Source organism: Equus asinus, chromosome 21 (genome assembly GCF_041296235.1).
Source record: "Equus asinus isolate D_3611 breed Donkey chromosome 21, EquAss-T2T_v2, whole genome shotgun sequence".
In the NCBI taxonomy this organism is placed as follows: Eukaryota; Metazoa; Chordata; class Mammalia; order Perissodactyla; family Equidae; genus Equus; species Equus asinus.
The window spans coordinates 13,198,521-13,220,672 of NC_091810.1; the positions used below are offsets into that span (position 1 = coordinate 13,198,521).

The 22,152-nt window shown below is 53.6% G+C and overlaps 1 protein-coding gene across 2 annotated transcripts in view; it reads right to left on the reverse strand.

The window, feature by feature from the left end:
- Positions 1 to 705: 705 nt before the first annotated feature.
- EFCC1 (EF-hand and coiled-coil domain containing 1) overlaps positions 706 to 22,152 on the reverse strand; it is a 44,095-nt gene continuing 22,648 nt past the window's right edge. The window contains exons 3-8 of one of the 2 annotated variants that reach the window (XM_044754722.2): positions 14,214 to 14,371; positions 10,206 to 10,350; positions 8,539 to 8,704; positions 6,574 to 6,714; positions 4,986 to 5,055; positions 706 to 4,189 (exon numbers count right to left, since the gene is read on the reverse strand). In XM_044754722.2, coding sequence (XP_044610657.2) covers positions 4,053 to 4,189; positions 4,986 to 5,055; positions 6,574 to 6,714; positions 8,539 to 8,704; positions 10,206 to 10,350; positions 14,214 to 14,371 — 817 coding nt within the window. In that variant the 3' untranslated portion in view covers positions 706 to 4,052. The remainder of the gene's footprint in view (positions 4,190 to 4,985; positions 5,056 to 6,573; positions 6,715 to 8,538; positions 8,705 to 10,205; positions 10,351 to 14,213; positions 14,372 to 22,152) is intronic. The other variant, XM_070493089.1, reaches the window with a different exon arrangement.

Sequence of the window (22,152 nt, forward strand, 5' to 3'; positions counted from 1 at the left end):
AGGATTGACAGCAGATGTTAGCTCAGGGCTGATCTTCCTCCAAAAAAAAAAAAGAACAGAATGCTCTGGCATACTTCAAAATGGTTACCTGCCCACCCCCTACCAGAAGCATGAGAAGACTTTTCTCTTATACTCACTGTGGGGAACTGGTAGGGCCTCAAAGAGCTCTCAAAGAAAACTCACAAAGGTGCAGGCCCCCCATGACTGGTGCCCCCTGGACTGTGTAACTGGCACACTTGTCCACATGAGCCTCTGGCAATTCGTTAGTCACAGTTCAGAGTGTTCTGTTCTAGTGCTGGTTCCTGCAGAGGTAGCTTTCTGCTTTGATAAATTGTGATTCTATGTATCTTTTTCGAAGGTTCTTTTTTTTTTGAGATACAGTTGATATGTAACATTATATTAGTTTCAGGTCTACAACATAACAATTAGATATTTGTATACATTGTGAAATGAGCACCACAATAAATCTAGTTAACATCTGTTACCATACACAGTTACAGAATTTTTCTTCCTATGAGAACTTTTCAGATCTACTCTCTTAACTACTTTCAAATACACAATACAATATAGTATTATTAACTACAGTTGCCATGCCATACATCACATCCCCAGGACTTACTTATTTTATAACTGAAAGTTTGTACCTTTTGACCCCTTCACCCATTTTCTCTCCCGCCCCACCACTGTGTTCTCTGCATCTATGGGCTTGGTTGTTTTTTTTTAGATTCCACGTATAAGTGAGATCGTATGGTATTTGTCTTTCTCTTTCTGAATTATTTCACCTAGCATAATGCCCTCAAGGTCCATCCTTGTCACAAATGGCAAGATTTCCTTCTTTTAATGCATGAATAATATTCCTTTGTGTATATATATTGTGTGTGCATATATATATATAAACACCACATTATCTTTATCCACTCATCCATTGATGGACACTTGGGTTGCAGCCATGTCTTGGCTATTGTAAATGATGCTGCAGTGAACGTGGGAGTACATATATCTTTTCATGATTCTCTGTATTCCCCTGTCTGTCTCTCCAATTTTGAGGGCAGCTGTTTGCCCTTTGACCTCACTTCTCTGATGGATCCAAGAAGAGTCATTGGTTTTTCAATTTGTTCAGCTTTTTACTTGCTGTTAAGACACAATGATGACTTTCAAGCTCCTTACATGCTGGACTGGAAACTGGAAGCCTTTTTTATTTTAACAATATTAGCATTAGCTGGACACATGGTTGCCCAGCTACAGACTACATTTCCCAGCCTCCCTTGCAGCTAGGTATAGCCAATGGGATGAGAGTAGGCGAGATGTGAGCAGAGTGCCTGACCCTTCCCTTCCTCTCTCCTCCTTCCTGTGAGCTGGAAGGCAGATGCAATGCTGGTGAATTGGCTTCCACCGTACAAAGGATGGCATCACTCTAGGGAATGGCAGAGCAACAAAGTGGAAGGAACCTGGGCCTGTGGGTGACCATATGGAGTGGAGCTGCTCTGCCAACCAGGACCACTCACCTCTGGACAGTTACAGGAGAGAAATAAGTTCCATGCTGTTTGACCCAAAGTATTTTGGGATCCTTTAATCAAGTTTGGCCTGTACCATAACTAATCCAGACCCCAAACCCTTATCAAGCCTGGAGTTTCCCAGCCAGAGACAGCTGGCTGTGGTAGAAAGAGCATGAGACATGGGCTCAGAAAACAGGCCTCACTCCAAGCTTGGATGCTAATTTACTGTGTGTTGCTGGGTAGCTCACCTAGCCTCTCTGGGCACCTGTGAATCCTAGTCCACATCATAAACTTGCCTCCAGTGGGATTATGAGCATATGAGTGTGATGATGAATGTTGGCTTATCGGGACGTGGTAAGAGAAGATTTTCATTAGGAAGCTCCTGAAAATACAGCTTCGTGCAGCTGTAGTCCACAAGCACCCTCTGCCTGCTGACTGCCAATCAGGCAGCCAGAGCTGAGGGCACCTCGGGAACGTCTCTGCCAGTCCCTGTAATTTTTTTATTAGCACATAGTAAGGCTGACTTTTCTGAGAGCAGCTCCCAGTTCTACGAATTTTAACACGTGTGTAGATTCCCGTGACCACAACCACAATCAACATATGGAACAGTCAGCCCCTCCTACCAGGCGGGGGGCACACGTGGGGCTCGCCTGGGTCATGCAGTCATTAGAGGCAGAGCTGAGGGAGTAGGACCCGGAGGGCTCAGGCTAAGCTGAGAGGAGCAAGCTGGGGGCAGCCCCCTCTGCCCAGACCAGCCTCCTCAGTGCCCGGGGACCTTCTCAAACAGACAGGATCAGGGGTGGGGTAGTCCCTCTGTCATGGCCACTGGCCTAGGTCCCTTTTATTCCACGTCCAGAGGAACCATTGGGAAACTGGGCTTTGGGCCTGCACTGCCTGCTTACGAGCCTGTAGTGGCTCCCCAGTGCCTCTGGCACCCATCCAAGCTGCTGAGAGTCTGAGGCCAGACGTGAGGTGAGGTGTTGTCCCGAGCCTGCCCTGTGGCCCCTGCCCTGGCGTGCCTGCTGCTCCTGGGCTCCCTCTGGGCACCCCCTTGAGCCTCCCTTCTCCATGGTCCCCCGTCTGTGTTCCATGGCTCTGGCTCCAGTCCCATAGTGACCCCTTGCTCCTACAGTCCTGCAGCTGCCTCTTTTTCACTCCCTCCAGCCTACCCTCAACGAGGCAGCTCAGAATCCTCCCACGGCTCCCCATTGTCTGCGGGACCAAGTCCCAGATCCTGGTCTGCCATTAAGGTCCCCTGTGACCTGCCCCTGCTCCCTCCAGGCCCCTCCCTCGCCCCTGCGTTCCTTCCTGTAGCGCGTCCATCCTCCTTGGCTCAGGCAGATGCCTCCTGGCTGGACTCATGATACTCTATCTTACCTCGGGTTAGCACTGATTTCACCTACACTGCACTATGTGACAATGTATCTTTTTTTCTCATGAGATTTTAAGGTAGGTGAGGCCAGGCAGCTTGTCTTGCTCCTTCCTGTGACTCCATGAGGCCCAGCACCTACTATGTGCTCAGGAAAGAGGGGATCCGGGTACTAGATAAATGGGGCTTTTTCTGGCACCACACTTTTGTGCTTGTTGTTACCTCACGTTAAATGCCCTTCCTTCCTCTCTCTGCCCATCTAAATCCTACCTCTCTTCTAGAACTAGTTCAGGGCCAGCCTCCACCAGGAAGCCTGCAGTGATGACTCTCCGCTTTGACTTCCCCCAGTCCTGGTCTTCAACATTTCTGGGGACATGGGTATTTTCCCCTTGGACTAGTGTGACCTGAAGGTTGGGCACAGAGTCTCTGCAGCAGGCACACTAGTGGGAGGAAGGAGACAGTGCCGAGAAGGGAAGAAAAACTGGGAGCCTAGGGAAGGGATGCTGGGCTGGGCTGGGCAGGAAAGTGGGCACCTCTGCTCTGAGTGCAGGGAGGTGGCAGCAGGTGCAGGCTGATCCAGCAACTACAGGGCTTGAATGTGGACTCTGGCAGCACGAATGCAGGGGCTGCAAGGAAATCTGGGAGGAGCCCAAGGAAGGGATGGCTGCTAGGCTCTGCAGTGTGATGCTCTGAGCTTTGGCCCCACCTCAGAAGGAGTCAGGGCCTCCAGGGTTCCAAGGATGTGATGGTGGCCAGGCTGATCCTGGAGGTTGGTCTGATGGTGGCCAGGCTGATCCTGGAAGCTGGTCTGACGGTGGCCAGGCTGATGCTGGAGGCTGGTCTGACGGTGGCCAGGCTGATCCTGGAGGCTGGTCTGATGGTGGCCAGGCTGATCCTGGAGGCTGGTCTGATGGTGGCCAGGCTGATCCTGGAGGCTGGTCTGACGGTGGCCAGGCTGATGCTGGAGGCTGGTCTGACGGTGGCCAGGCTGATCCTGGAGGCTGGTCTGATGGTGGCCAGGCTGATCCTGGAGGCTGGTCTGATGGTGGCCAGGCTGATCCTGGAGGCTGGTCTGATGGTGGCCAGGCTGATCCTGGAGGCTGGTCTGATGGTGGCCAGGCTGATCCTGGAGGCTGGTCTGATGGTGGCCAGGCTGACCAGGGTTCCCACAGGCTGGGCCAGCGAGCTCAGCAGGAGATGAGGAGGGAGCTGGTGAGCACAGGAGCTGCAGAAGCTGGTGCCAAGGGCTCTCTACGCAAGAGCTCACAGCCAGCCAAAGCTTGGTGCAGGGCGTCCAGCAAGGCCGAGGGGCCACATATCCCCTCTGGAAGGAAAGAGTGGGTGGGGAGGGCGGCTCAGTCGACTCCCTCTGGCCCGCAGCGCCACTCTCCCTCCTCCCCGGGGCCCTCCCAGCCCTGTCCAGCTATCTCCCTCTCTGTCCCTCTCCTACTGAGTACCCTGGGGAAGGGGCCTTCTGGCGCACAATTTCTGACCTCTTCCTTGATGCCAGCGACCATTCTGGGCACTGGACATCCCTGAGCCCTGTGCGGTGATGCCTGGGAGGCCAGCGAGCAAAAGTTTATCACCAGTCAGTCGCCTCATCAGCCTCTGCGGCCTCTTCAGCAGGAACTCGGCCCAGCTCATCTTGATTTCATCGAGAAATTCGGCTGCCCTGACCTCTAAGCAATGGGGACCTTGTAGCTTAGTGCTTAAGGGAGAGAGGCAAGGCCTCGGGTGTGGCCAGCACTTGACCTCTCTGTGTCTCAGTCTTTTCATCTGTGGAAAGGGTGTCATAACAGCACTTCCTCGCTGGGCTGTCCTAAGGACGTGGGGTTAAAACCACGTGAGGTGCATCCCCAGTGCCTGGCCCACAGGAAGCCCTGTGACTGTGGGAACAAGTCTGAACTGCCCTCCCAGCTGCCCGGTGCGTCTCCCCTGGGTGTCTCCTCCCTTGCTCTTGTCAAATAGCACTTGTAACTTTCTGAAGCCTGTTCCTGACTATACCCTATGCAGGTGGTCACGCAGGAACGAGGGTGGCATTTTACAGACAGGACACTTAGGACAGAAGGTGCCAGGTCAAGATGCTCTCCAGGCTCTGAAAGATAGGGGAGCTCTCTTACCACATGCGGGGTCCCTGCAAGCGTCCAGTGTGTTCAGCAACATCTTCCCCAGCGCTCTCTTCGATATGTTCTTAAAAAGAAATGAACAGGGCTGGGCTGGACTGTGGCTGTCATGGCCTCATCGGTGGGCGGGACTTGGTGGCCCCTACGGGCTCCTGAGAGTCCCCCAAGTCATCCCTTCCTCGCCCCCGACCCCTAGGCTGGCTGCACTGCTCATGGGCTTCTCAGACTCTTGGTGGGTGGAGCAGTGTGCAGGATCCGCTCCATCAAAGATCACATATGTATGGATCACCATCTATGTGCCCAAGTAGGCACTTGGGAAATGACCGTGAATAAAGAGCATTTTCACGCATTAGCTCATTTAATCCTTGCAACAACCTATTTTATTATGCTCATTTTAACCTGTGAAAAAAGCAAAGCTGAGAAAGAATGAGAACTTGGTCCTAAGCCATCCAGCTGGCAGGTGGAAGAACCAGCATTTGCCCCCAGGCTGCATGGCCGGGAGCTGTGCTGGGAACCACTGCCTCCCCTGTCTGCTAGCGCTGGGCTGCCACTCGGTGACTCTCTCGGTCACGTTGGTCTGGGCCTCAGAAGCTGTGTGTCCTGGGCAGCCTGAAGTGCAGGCAAGAGCCCACTTCAAACCCTGAAGACCTGGGTTCAAATCCTACTTCCACCTCACAGTGGGTATACAATCCTGGCTAAGTTACATGTCTCTGAGAAAGAAAAAATTTTTTTAATGGTTTGTGGGTGCTATTTAGGAACACAATTGATCTCTGTGTTCTAATTTGTCAGCAACCTTGCCCAGGAATTATAATAATTTGCCTCTGGATTCTCTTGGGTTTTCTACATAGATGAATACGATATATAATTACGGACAGCTTCATTTCTTCCTTTCCAATCCTTATGCCCTTTCTTCCTTTTTCTTGTCTTACTGCATTGGCCAAAGCCTCTAGTTGGCACACAAGCAGAGAGGACAGGCATGCCCGTCTTGATTCTATTTCAGAAGGATTTCTTCTTACATTTCACAGTAAGTGTGAGGTTTGCAAGGGGTAGTTGGCCTGAGACGCCTTATCTGGTAAAGGAAAGTCCTTACTGTTCGTAATCTGCTGAGGGGTTGTGTAATAAAAGGAGACTGTTATTGACTTTTCTATATCCAGTGAGATGAATATATTGTTTTTCTCCTTTAATCTGCAATGTGTTGTGTTATGTTAGCAGATTTTTTGATGTTGAATCATCTTTGAATTCCTGGGATAAATCCAACTTGGTCATGTTGCATTTATTTAAACACTGCTGGTTTGGTTTGCTAATACGTCATTTAATATTTTTGCACCCATGTTTAAATGTGATGTTAGCTTATAATTTTCCCTTCTTATATTTATCCTCCTTTGCTTTTGAGATCAAAATTACATTAGCATCATAAAATGGGTTATAGAGCCCGCCCCTCCTCTGGACGTGCTTCCCTGAGCCTCCATTTCTGCCTCTGGAAAGTGGAGCTGACACGTGCCCCCCACGGCGCCTGACACAGACCAGGGCCTCCCTCCATGAGCTCCTCCCCCTGCCCTGGCTGTGCCAGCTCCCGTGAGCCTACCAGGTCCCGGAGCCTCTGCAGGAGCTGCAGCACATCCACCAGCTTCTCCTCCAGCAAGGACAGCCTCACTCGCTCCGTCTCCACCATCTGCAGCTCCAGCCTCAAGTGTTCATTCTCTTCCACCTTCTGCTGCAGCTCTGCCTGCAGGGACCAACAGGGGCTCAGCACCTGCCCTGCCGCCCTCTGCACGTATCTTTGGCACCATCCCCAGGTAGAGCCCATGATCTGCCTTGACCCTTTCACAGAGGTCATCTCATCTGGCCCCTTCAGCCTGTCAGGTGACTGGGCAGATAAAACCCCCCTGTCTCCCCAGCCATGGGAGGAAGGCCCAGAGAGGCTGAACACCTGGCCTAAGGCCACAGAGAGTTGGGCTGATACAAGAACATGCATGTTTTATTTTCTAGTCGAGGGACTCCATTCTCCCTTCTCTTCTCTATCCATCTGCCTTCTTTTCTTTTCTTTTTAATATTTTCTTTTTGGTTGCCAACAATAGAAACTGATCTGGCTAGTTTAAACAGAAAGAATTCACTAGCAGGCTAGTGGGTCATTCCCAGAATGGTCTGGCAGCTGGAGAAGCTCAGAAATGGGGCCGCACCAGGGGCTGAGAACATTATGTTATGTTCTCACGTTCTGAGAACAGTGGAACTTCTCAAGCCTCTTGTCCAGGGGCCACAGCCGAGGACACTCTTCAGCCATCCCCTACCTCCCTCAAGATGGAGAGCCCCACGAGAGGGGCCTGACTGGCCCGGCCTGAGTCACTGCCCACACCTGGCTAGGGGCATCAAGACTGTCCCTCCTACCACGACAGCAGAGGGTGGATGCCGGGCAGCCACAGGGGGTCACACGGCCACCCGCCTTCTAAAGCCGGGTGCACAGAGTGAGGCTCCTGGCACCGACAGAGGGAAGCAGAAGCAGTTGAGGGCGTGGTGTCCATGGGCACTCAGGGTCCACTCCAGCGCCTGTGCCCGCTGCAGAAGGGCCTGGAAGGGGCCTGGGAACACAGCCTGCAAACTCCCTTGCCCCCTATTTCTGTGAAATTACTTGGAAAAGGGGTGAGGCCCACGCCCTTTGGAACTGCACCAGACCCCAGACATGTGAAAAACAGCACGGACGGAGAATGCCAGGTATATAGATACAGAGCTATCTTATATCCAAACCAGTCTGCAGAAGTGCCGTGGGCCGGGGCTAGTGAAATGCCAACTTTCAGGGGCATCCCACCTTGGAGTACTGTGGAGCAGAGCACGGAGGAGAGAGATGAGAACAAAATGCTAAGTGTCCTATGGAAATGGAGACACCTCGATGCGGATGTTACCTGCCACCCCCCACCCGAACTTTCCTCAGGGGAAGTGTTCCTCCTCCACTTCATCCGACTCTGATGGAGCTGCCAATCACTGAACCTGCCCGCCTACCTGCGACTGGCCGGGGACATGCACTTGACTGAGCCTGGGCCAAGTGGAGTTCTTCCCTGAGATTTAAGGGACTGGAAGTGAGGCTTTTATTGTCCCCCTGGGGTTTCTTAGGTGGGCTGATGGGAACCTAGAGCTGTCTGCGGTCCTGCCCTCCCTTCCCCTACCACTTGAGGTAAGCCTCTCTGAAGTAGGGGAAAGTGAGGCCAGCACACCCAGAGAAACACAGAACAGACAGGTGGAGACAATTTAGTCCAAGTCCCTGGATCCAGCTGTGCCTGAAGCTCATCTTCTCAGCTGTTCTTCTGAAGGTGATCTTCCCAGCTCCATGATCTAATAATTTCCTGTTTGGCACTCAAGCTAGTCTGAGATGGATCCTTTAACTTGCAACCAAAATATTCTTCATTAAATCTAAATCAAAGGTAATTAAGTCTCCTCTGCGAGTCTTGGTTTACTCATCTGTGAATGGGGCACAGGACTTGGCTGAGATGCCTCAGGGGCCTTCCAGCTGTGAGACCATAGAATTGTTCCAGTCCTTTATCTCTGGGGATCAGCTGACCTCCTGCCCAGATGAGCCCAGGGTCTTCTGGCTGCAGCCCTGGGTCCCTAGCTGCTCCACCAGCATGGCGATGTGGGCCTTCAGCTCCCCCAGGGCGTGCGCGTGGGTGGTACTGCCAAAGAGGCTGAAGGAGGTCGTGAGTTCCTTGGCCATCTGGGCATCACACCTGCAGCAAAGGAGAGTGCCGGCACTGCAGGAGCTGCTTTCCAGACTCTGCTCCAGCCTCAGAGAGTACGTGTTGTCACTGAGTCTGTCTCCTCCTGAGAGCTAAGCCAAGCCATGGCACCCCTCGGCCCAGCACCCTCCCATGGGTCCCTATCTCACTCAGAGGAAAAGCCAAAGGCCTCACCTGATCTACCCTGTGACCTCTCCAACCACCCTCCCCACAACCTCCATTCACTCTGCTCCACCCAGAGTGGCCTCCTGGCTGCCCCTCCAGTGTGCCTCAGGGCCTTTGCACTTGCTCTTCCCTCTTCCTGGAATGCTCTTCCTCCAACACCTACATTGCTTACTCCCTCATTTCCTTCAGGTGTCTGCTCAAACAGCTCTTTCTCAGAGAGGCCTTCCCAACACCTCCCGCTGACCATGCCCCTGCTTCACCTCCTTCCCTCACATTTATCATTAGAATAGAGGCTCTAGGAGAGGAGGGCCACTGTCTTGTTTATTGCCGTTTTCCCAGGGCCCCCAAGTTTGCCTGGCACATAGTATGTGCTTAATAAATGCTTGTTACTGACTTTAAAGTTTGGTGATAACAATAACTCTGGAAAATCTACAGTCCTTTACGATATAATACTAAAGGTCACTGCCCCCATGGTGGGTCTCCTGTGATCAGGCGCCGTTAGGCATTTTATATTGTTGATCACAAATCCTCACAAACATGCCTGGAGCCACACGAGAGCTTTGGAGCGTGTCTTGGCACAGTGGCCAAGGGAGTGAGAGAAAACCAATGGGAATTCAAGCCACCACCAAGTGTGTCTTCACTGACCAACTGGTTTCATCTTCACACACACTGGGGCAGTCCTGTCGCCTCCTCCAAGAGATGAGGGGACAGAGCCTCAGAGGGGATGGGAGGTGACTGAGCCTGGACGTGAATCAGCCTGGTTGGCCTTCCAAGTTCAAGCTCTGTCACTGTATGAAGGCGTCATGTGGGCTCTGGGCTCCCAGGCCAACTTGTGAGAGCCCATGGCCCACGGCGGCAGGTCCTGGATGATGAGGATCCAGGCTGCCCCAGGGAGAGAAGCCCAAGGCGTCCTGCCCTACATACCATCGATATCATCCTCCAGGAAGCACAGGACATCCTGACCTGATCTGACCTCATCCGACCTGATTCCTGTCCAAAATATAGGACCACCCGATAACCAGACCCCACCTGCACTGATACCATTTTAACGACTTTTTTACATAATCTTTCCTTTGCCTTGTAAAGAAATAACTCACATACCTATGCCTTAAATTTAGCCATATTCTCAACCCATGTCTGCAGCCCTTCACGGCCCATGGGTCCTGTCCCCATGCCTGCAGCCCTTCACGGCCCATGGGTCGTGTCCCCATGCTATTCTCTGAATAAAGGAGCATTGCTACCAGACCTTGAGAGTCCAAGAAATCTTTCTTTTACCTCCTCAGCTCGCTGAGCCCGCATTACTGGACACCTGTCCCCAGCAACATACCCACTCCCGCAGCTGTGGAGGTGAGCCAGCAGCATCTTGACCTCGGCTGGTGGCCTCTGTTCCTCCTGCCACTTCTCCTTGTCCTCCTCTTCCTCGTCAGAGGCGGCCTGGCCTTCCACCGAGCGGAAGAGCTGCTCACCCACTGCTGGAGAAGCACAGGATGTGGGGACATGGGACAAAAGGAGGGGAACCAGGCAGCCCTCCGCAGGGGGAAGTGCGGGCAGGGCGGGCAGAGGGGAGAGGCCCTGACACCATCTCCCCCTCCTCCAGGCAGCTGCCTCCCCCCATCCCCTGTGAGGTGAGGCCACCGAGGCCTGTGCCTGGCCCAGGAGTGGCGCTGGCCCATCAGAGCCCCTCCCTGGCATTTCACATAGGGACACTGGGAGAGAGAAGCCCTCTTTTTCTTCTCTGCTTTCTAAGATGACACAACAAGCCAGGGCCTGTGTGTGCCCTCAGAGGTGCGCATTACTTCCACTTTAGGACACGGCAATCCCAGCCAGGGAGGCCAGGCCATCTGTCAGGGGCTGGGCTCTGCCAGGCACGGGCACCAGGTTGAACGGATTTTCAACTCTCAGGGAACTGCATGCCTCTAACACCTGGGGGATGTGGAGCAAGGAGTGTCACGTGTGTGACTTCCTGTGACCCAACAGGGCTGTGTCTTCTTGGTGCCCTCCAATTTGACTGAGCATCAGAAACCCTGGGTGTCGTCATGGCTGCCCGGTGTCTGGCTGCTGGTGTCAGGCCCTGACTCCGGGAGGCAGCTCTGACTCTCCTTGGGGAGCCCTCCCCTCTCCTCTCCAGTGCACCCCAGCTCGGGGGACATATAAGTCTGGCCTGGCCAGTCAGAGCACAGACTGCCCACCACGTGACAGGTTCAGGCAGGGCAAGGACCAGTGTGAGCCAAGGAGAGTCAGGCCAGAGTCTGATGCAAACTTCCAGGAAGAGAAAGGCCTCCAGTCCTGCAGCCTGGGAGGTGGAGCATGCGGGTCTGGAGCTCCGGGGCCGTCCTGTCCGGATGAGGGGAGCGCCTTCTGCAAAAGGAGTCCACCCAGAGGAGGCCAGGCAGCGGGGGCGGGCGCTCTGTGGACATCTCAGCAGGCCCGAGGCTCACCTGGACTTTTTAATTAATTACGTGGACCAATAAGTTTCCTTTAAGTGGAGGCAGGTCTGGCTGAACAGCCTGCCACTCTCAGAGAGACCACGTCCCGACTGACCCAGCTGTGTAACACCCCCCCCGAGGGGCACACAGATCTGGGGTGGGCGTGGGCATCGGTATTTTAAAAGGCTCCTGGGGGACCCGGCCCCTTGGCAGGTCTGGGAACACCGGCACAGGTATGCTGATTTGGGCCCCTCTCTGCCTCCTGGCTGTTCCCAGCTGGGCCAGCTCAGGGCCCTTCTGTTTTGTCTCAATACAGCGTCCCCGACCCAAGAGAACCAGGGTCGAGGTGACTGTCCCGTGACTTTCTGATTGTGTGGGTTTCCAATATTGATGATTTGTTTTACGTTCTGGGAATTTCCTGATGCTGATGTGTGTGTGCGTGCGTGTGTGTGCATGTGCATACGCGTCTCTGTACACACATGTGTGCGTGCTCGTGTACATGCATGTACATGTACATGTATGTGTATATGTGTGCGTGCGTGTGTGTGCATGTGCATACGCGTCTCTGTACACACATGTGTGCGTGCTCGTGTACATGCATGTACATGTATGTGTGTGTGCATGTGCATACGCATCTCTGTGTACACACGTGTGCGTGCTCGTGTACATGCATGTACATGTGTGTGTATGTGTGCGTGCGTGTGTGTGCATACGCGTCTCTGTGTACACACGTGTGCGTGCTCGTGTACATGCATGTACATGTATGTGTGTGTGCATGTGCATACGCGTCTCTGTGTACACACGTGTGCGTGCTCGTGTACATGCATGTACATGTATGTGTATATGTGCGTGCGTGTGTGTGCATGTGCATACGCGTCTCTGTGTACACACGTGTGCGTGCTCGTGTACATGCATGTACATGTATGTGTGTGTGCATGTGCATACGCGTCTCTGTGTACACACGTGTGCGTGCTCGTGTACATGCATGTACATGTATGTGTGTGTGCGTGCGTGTGTGTGCATGTGCATACGCGTCTCTGTGTACACACGTGTGCGTGCTCGTGTACATGCATGTACATGTATGTGTGTGTGCATGCGTGCGTGTGTGCATGTGCATACGCGTCTCTGTGTACACACGTGTGCGTGCTCGTGTACATGCATGTACATGTATGTGTGTGTGTGTGCGTGCGTGTGTGCGTGTGCATACGCGTCTCTGTGTACACACGTGTGCGTGCTCGTGTACATGCATGTACATGTATGTGTGTGTGTGTGCGTGCGTGTGTGCGTGTGCATACGCGTCTCTGTGTACACACGTGTGCGTGCTCGTGTACATGCATGTACATGTATGTGTGTGTGTGCGTGCGTGTGTGTGCATGTGCATACGCGTCTCTGTGTACACACGTGTGCGTGCTCGTGTACATGCATGTACATGTATGTGTATATGTGTGTGTGTGCGTGTGTGTGCATGTGCATACGCGTCTCTGTGTACACACGTGTGCGTGCTCGTGTACATGCATGTACATGTATGTGTATATGTGTGTGCGTGCGTGTGTGTGCATGTGCATACGCGTCTCTGTGTACACACGTGTGCGTGCTCGTGTACATGCATGTACATGTATGTGTATATGTGTGTGTGTGCGTGTGTGTGCATGTGCATACGCGTCTCTGTGTACACACGTGTGCGTGCTCGTGTACATGCATGTATGTGTATGTGTATATGTGTGTGCGTGCGTGTGTGTGCATGTGCATACGCGTCTCTGTGCACACACGTGTGCGTGCTCGTGTACATGCATGTACATGTATGTGTGTGTGTGCGTGCGTGTGTGTGCATGTGCATACGCGTCTCTGTGTACACACGTGTGCGTGCTCGTGTACATGCATGTACATGTATGTGTGTGTGTGCGTGTGTGTGCATGTGCATACGCGTCTCTGTGTACACACGTGTGCGTGCTCGTGTACATGCATGTACATGTATGTGTATATGTGTGTGTGTGCGTGTGTGTGCATGTGCATACGCGTCTCTGTGTACACACGTGTGCGTGCTCGTGTACATGCATGTACATGTATGTGTATATGTGTGTGCGTGCGTGTGTGTGCATGTGCATACGCGTCTCTGTGTACACACGTGTGCGTGCTCGTGTACATGCATGTACATGTATGTGTATATGTGTGTGTGTGCGTGTGTGCATGTGCATACGCGTCTCTGTGTACACATGTGTGCGTGCTCGTGTACATGCATGTACATGTATGTGCGTGCGTGTGTGTGCATGTGCATACGCGTCTCTGTGTATACACGTGTGCGTGCTCGTGTACATGCATGTACATGTATGTATATGTGTGTATGCACGCACACATGGGTGTGTGGTGTCATTACTGTCACAGGTATTAACATGGTCCTGGTGCCCGAGGCAGCAGCAGGCGAGGGGTTCTGGGTGGGAGTGATGGCTCCCAGCTTCCCCTGCCCACGAGCCGGGGGAGCCCTGGGGCACCGGCTCAGCCCACTTTTCTCTCCTTTCCTGCTGACTCCGCACTCACCAGGCTTAGGCTTTTAAGATGATGGGCCTCTTTGTGGTTTTCTTGCGGGGTGACCATCCAGCCCCCACTTACACCCTCTGATGACGTGGAGCTTATTCCACCCCAGCTTGCTGGGCACCCAGCTCACCTCTGCACGGCACGGACGGGAGACAGGCTCTCCCTGCACCGAGTGGGACCTGCCTCCCTGTGTTCTCAGGCCCACAGAGAAGGGCCCCTGTGGGCCCGGAAAGCCCGGCCACAGCAGGTAGGGGGCATGGGGCTCTGTCTGAAAACTGGACGGCAGCATCAGTGCAGCCAGGACCCTGTGAGCAGGGCAGGGCTCCAGCTGGACGGACTGTGAGCCTGTTAGCCAGCGTGAGCATGCAGGGACCAACCTTCGTCCAGGGCTCTGCTCTCGGAGCTGCCTTCTGACTGCCAGGCTCCCTCTGGAGGGGCGTCTGAGCCTCTGGTCCCACAGTCCTCAGGTTCACTGCTCTTGGCTTCTGGCTCTGGGCTGGCTCGTGGTGAGGCTGGGAGCTGGGTGCCCTCTGACCTGGGGGCAGGGGCAAAACACATGTGTTAGAGGGAGAAGAGGACCTGGCCAACATCCTGCAGGGGAGCGTGGGATGCAGGCCCGCCCTGTTCCGCCTGGATCCTGCACAGGTAAGCTGTCTATGGTATGCCTGAAGGGGTCTCTGGGTTATCTCTGTGTCTGACCCTACCGGCTCCCTATCCAGTGGCCAGCATGGTGGAGTCAGCCTTCCACGATCCAGGGCAAGTGCTGGATGCTCGTCCCCCAGCTGCCCTTGAAGCTGAGGCACAGACACGTAACCCAATTTTAGTCAATGGGACCAAAGGCAAAAGCTGAGGAGCCTCTGAAACAGATTTTCATCCCTTATGAAAAAAGAAGGCCAGGGCTGGCCCCGTGGCCAAGTGGTTAAAGTTCCATGTGCTCCGCTTCAGCTGCTTGGGTTCATGGGTTCAGATCCCAGGCGTGGACCTACTCCATTCATCAGCCACGCTGTGGAGGCATCCCACGTACAAAGTACAGGAAGACTGGCACAGATGTTAGCTCAGGGCTAATATTCCTAGAGCAAAAAAAAAGGAAGATCGGCAATGGATGTTAGCTCAGGGTGAATCTTCCTCACCAAAAAAAAAAAAAGAAAAAAGGTCAGAAAAGGAAATGCCCTTACTTCTTGCCTTTGGATATTGTCATGTGAAGAAATGGTGTTTGGAGCTGCAGTAGCCATCTTGTGACCATGAGGAAATGATTGAGAGAATTATAGAGTAGTTGAACAAGAGCCCTAACATCTTTTAGCTGCTGAGTTATCTACTCTGGAGCCACTTGCCTCTGGACTTATTATGGGTAAGATTAAAAAAAAGTCTTCAGGGCCAGCCCTGTGGCCGAGTGGTTAAGTTCACATGCTCTGCTTCAGCGGCCCAGGGTTTCACCGGTTCAGATCCTGGGCGCAGACATGGCACCACTCATCAGGCCATGCTGAGGCGGCGTCCCACATGCCACAACTAGAGGGACATACAGCTAAAATATACAACTATGGACTGGGGGGCTTTGGGGAGAAGAAAAACAAAAAAGAGGAAGATTGGCAACAAATGTTAGCTCAGGGCCAATCTTAAAAAAAAAAGCCTTCATTTTTTCAGTTACTTTTTTTATTCCTGGGGAAGATTCACCCTGAGCTAACATTTGTTGCCAATCTTCCTCTTTTTTTGCATATGTGAGCCGCTGCCACAGCATGGCCACTGACAGACAGGTGGTGTAGGGCCGTACCCGGGAACCACACCCAGGCCACCACAGCAGAGTGAGCCGAACTTAACCTCTGGGGCACCAGGGCTGCCCTCTCTCGGTTACTTTTAATTACGTGTTCTATTCCTCGTCCCTGAAAGCTTTTAAATGAATCATCTCTCCTCTTCGGGCTTGGAGAACCTACTTCATCATTATCAATCAGGTTCCTCACTTTTTGAATATTCATTTTCCACGTCCCTGCAGTTACAAGGTCAGGGAAAAAAGAAAACAGTCTATCATAATATGAAAATACTGACTCGTGAACCAGCCCCTTACTAAACTAGTTCTCAGTGCCCCCCCCACCCTTTTACACCAACAGCTGTCCCTCACTCGTCTCTTCAGCATCTGCTGTTATTGATCTCTCCCTGTTTGTCAGACGTGACCCAAGACAGACAGACTGCAAGGTGAACCTGCACATCTTGACAAAGGGGAGCTTCTGTGATGTCGATGAAGGGGATACTGGAGAGCTGCGTGCATCCCAGGCGGAACCAGTGATGTGGGGGCGCGGCAGAGCTGGACCAGTTTACAAGTGAAGAGAAAATCACCAGGATGAGGAGCGGCCGGAGCACCAAAGAGGCTCACAGGACTGGGAAGAGCCCTGAGGAAAACTAAGGAAAGTCTCAAATACTTTTGCAGAAGGGACCCTCCTCATGATTAAGCTACAAAAATAAAAAAGCATAAAGTTAAGGATGCACCATTGTGTTCTGACATAGTTTTGTTGGAGAAAATATTCCAAAAGGAATAATAAACCCTGAATCATCCTATGTATACAAATTAGTGCACTGTATTTCAGTCATGAAGATTACTTTTTATTTCTTTTTTTTTGAGGAAGACTGGCCCTGAGCTAACATCCGTGCCCATCTTCCTCTACTTTATATGTGGGACTCCTACCACAGCATGGCTTGCCAAGCGCTGTGTAAGTCTGCACGCGGGATCTGAACTGGTGAACCCTGGGCCGCTGAAGTGGAACATGTGAACTTACCTGCTGCACTCCCGGGCCGGCCCCCGAAGACTATTTTTTTAAATGAATGAAAAATTAAACATAGAATTACCATATGATCCAGCAACCCCACTTCTGGGCACACACCCGAAAGAACTGAAAGCAGGGACTCAAGCAGATACGTGCACACCACGTTCACGGCAACACCGTTCACAGTAGCCGAAAGGTGGAAGCAGCCCAGGCGTCCATCGGCAGACGGACGGAGAGACAAAGTGGGTCAGTTCATGCAACGCAGCATCGTCAAGCCCCGAAACAGAAGTTCTGACACATACCACATGGATGAGCTTTGAAGACATCATGCTACGTGAAATAAGCCAGTCACAAAAGGACAAATGCTGTCTGATCCCACTCATGAGCAGTCAGATCCACAGAGACGGAAGGTGGAATGGGGGTGCCAGGGGCTGAGGACGGGGTGGGGAGTTGGTGTTTCATGGGGACAGAGCTGCAGTTTGGGAAGATGAAAGAGTTCTGGAGAGGATGGTGGCGATGGCTGCGCACAATGTGAGTGTACTCAATGCCGCTGAAGTGAACACTTAAAAGTGGTTAAAATGGTAAATTTCATGTTATGTATGAATTTTACCATAATTTTTTTAAAAAGAAAGAATGAATAGTTGAAAATATCACCTGGTTTTATCAAATAAATAGAACAATAAACTCACTTTAATACATTTTGGGTTTATTTTTCAAGTTAAAGTCTCAGTCAAACCTTGCAAACACACATGCCACTCTCTTTGGTCCCATTTTACGTGGATCCACTTTAGTGGCTTTCTCAGGACCAAACATCGTTGGAAAACGAGGACCCTTGTACTCAGTTCAGGAGTCGCTATGTGGAGTCACCCGCCAGTTCCCGGACCCGCACAGATCCACTGTAAGGGGAGAAGCCACACAGCACCCAGGAGGGCCAGACAGGGATGAAGTGAGGTCCTTGGTTCTGAACCCAGTGCTGCCAACAGGGAGCTGGCAGTGGGTCATGGGCCCATCTTGCAGGGGGCCACTGCCGGGGTTCTCATGGTCAGCCTGTGGAAGCAGGCAGAGGAGCTGGGAAACCACCCGCTGGCAGCAGTTCCGCGGGCCATGGGCATGTCCATCCGTGAGACACAGCAGCGGCTGCAGTGTGACTGGGACACCAGGAGGAGGCACCGCGGAGAGGCCAAGCCGGGGGGGGGCGGCGCCCAGGGTTGGTCCGGTGGACTCAGCATGCAGAGGACTGTCTGCTGAGCCAAACAAGAAGGGATCTGCGGGGCTGGCTGCACTCGAGGCTTGGGGTGGGGCATCAGCCATCTGTGGCCGTGCAGCACCCGCTCCCCTGGGTGACAGCTCCAGCTATCTCGCCTGCTCACCCTCTCCCACTGCAGGCGGCTCGCCTGCTCAGAGGAGGATGTGGCACGCGGCCCCTGCCCAGGCTGACCACCACAACCCCACCCCTGGTACCGTGGTTGCTCCAGGGCTGCACAGGCAGCCAGTGAGACACAAGGCGCTGTCTGCTGGCATTTCCGCCAAACTGAAGCTTTTTCTCCGCTTGCCAACCCACTTGCTCCCTGCCTGATGAGGTGTGAGGATGACGTTGGGAGCTGTGATTGCCATTTGTGACTCTCAGGGGACAGGCTGGAGATGCTGGGGGCTACAGGTAGAGCCTAAAGATGACGGGCAATAGAAACTGGCTCCTTATTAACATTATCCGAATTGCTGGATCAGGCTCTGCCTGAAGCCAGGGCTAACTAAATGTTTGCGTCTTATGAGCCAATAAGTTTGACTGATAAAGTCTTGAATTCAAGCTCCCCCAGTGCAAGCCGAGAATGAGGATGTGGCTTGGCAGCAGTCAATGTGAAAACCCCCAGGGGGGGATTTTTGTTTCAGTGTGAAACTGTGTGACTAGAACTTAGGCCATATTAGTCAAGGTCTAACTGGGGAGGTGACTGTCCCTCTCTACTCCAGAGGTTCAGATCACAGCCTGAAGAAGAGAAAGCACAGGGGTATAAGGTTATTGTCTCCAAGAATCAAGGGTGGTGGTGAGTAGCCTCTTATATGGCCTCAGAGGGCAGTGTGTGGCCAGGATGGGGGGGAGGGTGGGGAGCAAAAATGAGAGTTGGAGAGTCAAAAGGAGGCAGTTTTAGCTCACTTTGAGGAAACACTTTCTCACAAGGACTGCTGACCAAGAATGGAAAGGGCTGCCTTACAGGTAGTGAGCTTCCTGGCAGAAGAGGTATGCAAGCAGGTAAGGGACTTTAATGGGTGGAAGTTGGAACAGAGTTGAACTAGACAATATCTAAGTCTTCCCAAAATGAAAAGTTTCTTCTTTTTTCCTCTAAATTATTTAAGGGCTTCAACAAGTAAAATGAGATGGAGGAAGAGCCTTTATTTAAGTTTCCTGGCACAGAGTGGCCTGGGCAGGCTGGATTTCTACCCTCCCTACTCCCCAAGGCATCAACAACAAGGAGAACTCCATTCTCCAGAGGGCTTCCTAGGTGCCAGGCCCTGCTCTCAGCGCCTTTGACGTTTTCCTCACCACAGCCCCACAGCGGAGCACAGAGAGCTGGAGGAACCTGCTCAAGCCACACTGCTCGGAAATGGAGGAGCTGGGATTTCAACCCAGGCCGCTCGAGGCCGCTCCTGCGTGGCCCGGCCAGGCGGCAGGAGGGGAGCCGGAAGGCAGGCTGTGGAATGCCCCAGCCCCGCTGCTGTGCATGTCAGGTGCCTAGAGGTCACCTGCAAGGAGGCCGGGCAGAGGGGCTGCCCAGAGCAGGGTTTGGAGAGCGGGATAGATGAGGATGCAGGGTGGAATTTTCCCAGAAGCAAAACGTGGCTGCAGAGAAAGCGCGCTTCCCCAGGGAGTCCGGGGGTGCTGCTCCCATCCAGGAACTGTGTTGACCCGCCTGTCACTGCGCCTCTCTGCTGCATCGGTCTGCAGGGCCACTGGCACAACCACACAGATGTGCTGCGTAGCTCCACCTTAAAACAAACAAAATGCCCCTCCCGGCCTGCGGCCCCGCTACCAGCCCTTCCTGTCCACTCGACAGCAGAACGTGCCGCAAGAGCCGCCTCCACTACACGGCCACTGCAGTCCGCGTGGCACCCACCACTGCCACGCTGCCTGTCCAAGGCCGTCCCTCAGCGCCCGGGCCCCTGGCCTCGGAGAAAGCGCTGGCCACTCCATTACTGCCCACCCCCCCGCCCCCCAAACTTCCTTCCAAGGCCTCCAGGAGACGGCTCAGCCCACCCTGGCACTCCTCCTAGTCTGCGTTGCCTTTCCTCCTCCTCAACCCGGCCCCGAAGTGCTGGCATGCCCTCCATCTGAGGCCCTCTCCCTTTGGGTCCTCTCACTCTGGAAGGGGCTCAGTCAGTGTGTGTCTTTCAGTGCCAACAACTGCCAAAGTCACCTCCAGCCCTGGCCTCTCAGCTCCCCCAGCTTCACGGCGGCCTTGGTGTCTCCACCTGGATGTCCCACAGGCCTCCCAGATGCCTCCCAGCATCCTTGTCTTCTTCCATCGGCTCCCCCTGCCTCCCCCTAGTGGAAAGTGCCATCTCCCACTCGGCCAGAGTGGCCATTGGGTCTGGCCACCTGGAAGTCATATGCGAGGGCTCAGAGTCGGCCCCGGCGCTCAGTTCCAGCCCAGAGCCCAGCCCGGGCGCTGCAGCGAGAATGCCTGGCAAAGAGCCACAGTGCACCTGCTCTTTTCTGGCACCTTCTATGCGGGGGGGCGAGGCGGCGGGAGGGAGGAGGAGGGAAGGAGCGAAGCCCCTGCCCGCAGCAGACCTTTGGGAGGAGAGTGAGCGACCCATTGCTCTTTAGGGCCATGCCCAGTGGACTCAGGGTCAGACCGCCACACAGACAAGGAGGGTGCTGGGTCTGCAGAGCAGGGAAGGCATCCTGGAGGAGGCAGGACTTGTGGCCGAGCAGAATGAAAGAGGCTTGGGTGGAGGAACATGCAGCAGGCATGTTTGGGGACAGATGGGGGCAGCAGGGCCAGCGTGGAGAACTCACAGAGCAGACAGGAATGGGCTGGAAAAGGTGGGAGACAGGCGGGACAGGCCCCGACTGGGCATCCTACTCTGGGCTGGGCCTTACGTGTGCTCTTTTGGAAAATGTTCATCCCCGGAACTTAGGAGGTTGATGTCTCTCAGAGTAATCACAGAGGTCGTTGGGGCAGAGCAGGAATCTGGCCCTGGGTCGCCTGACCTGGTCCTGTGGTCCCACTTCCTGTTCCTTGGGGCTGTGGAAAGTCTCGCCCTTATTTATCCCAGAGCTGGTGGAAGCCAGTGGAGATCTGCATGTGTCAGGTTGAACCATGTGGAATTGCTGATTTTTACTGCTGCTGATGTGCGAAAGGCAATTTAAAATGGTTCGATCTAATAGGACACGTTTGCACAATGTTTCTTGATTGACTAGCAGCAAATCTGTCACTGTAGCAGTGGGTATCCTGGTTTGTGAAAGGGTTTGTTAGAATTTTCTGGGCCTAGAAGTCTGACCGCCATTGTGTCCTGGGACTGGACCACATGGCCCAGTGGTTTAACTAGGGTTTCCCATAAGAATGGGTTCCCTGGGTTGCCTCTGGGGAGGAGACAGAACAGTGTCGGGACAGGGCAGAGAGTCAGTGGTGGCCTCACTGGGTGGACGGAGCGCTGTGGCCCCTCCTGACCTGCAGGCCCAGCTTCCTTGAAACTCCAGCCCCAAGGTCACCGAGCTGGCCCTGCAACACGTTACATTTCCACCCTCCGCTCCCACCTCCAGGCCATCAGCAGTTGCTATCATGGCCATTTTCTGGAAGACAGGTCTGACCCTGCTCCGAAGCCTTCTGTGGCTTCGCATGACCAAGCAGAAAAGTCCAGATGCTCTGGTATTCAGTCCCTCCACAAGGCAGTCTCTGAAGTTATGAAGCAAAGACCCTCAGGAAGAAAGAACATAAGTTGTTCAGGAGGGTCCCATGGGTGGGGAGAAGCCCCTTGCCCCCTTCCTGCCTCCAGTTCTGCCCTCCAGTCTCCACTGTACTCTGGCCACTGAAGGGAGCAGAGGCTCAGCGTGGAGCCTGTCTGTCTTCCTTCAAACTGCTTCAGTGGCTCCCTATGGCCCACAGAATGAGCTCCAATGTCCTTAACACAACACTGAGGGGCCTCCAAGATCCGACGCAGCCAGTCCTCCAGCCTCATCGCTGGTGAAGAGCCCCGGGCGTGACACAGCCGGACCCACTAAACACCGCCCTCAGGGCCTTTGCACATGATAACTACAGCCAACAGCTATACGGCCTTCCTCTGTGCCAGACACTGCTCCGAGTGCTTTTATGCAAACAAACCCATCCGCTCCTCCCAGTAACCCTAAGAAGGAGTCATTCCCATTACCTCCATTTTACAGATGAGGAAACTAAGGTACAGAGAGCTGGAGTAACTTGCCCAAGACCACAAAGATTCCTCCGCCTGCAGGGTGCACCCTTACCCCAGCCAGTTCTGCCCGGCAAATCCTACTGGCCTTCCCTCCTCGTTTCCCGATGCAAAAGTGACTTCCTGTCAGAATTCAACCTCTCCCTCACCTGGACTCCCA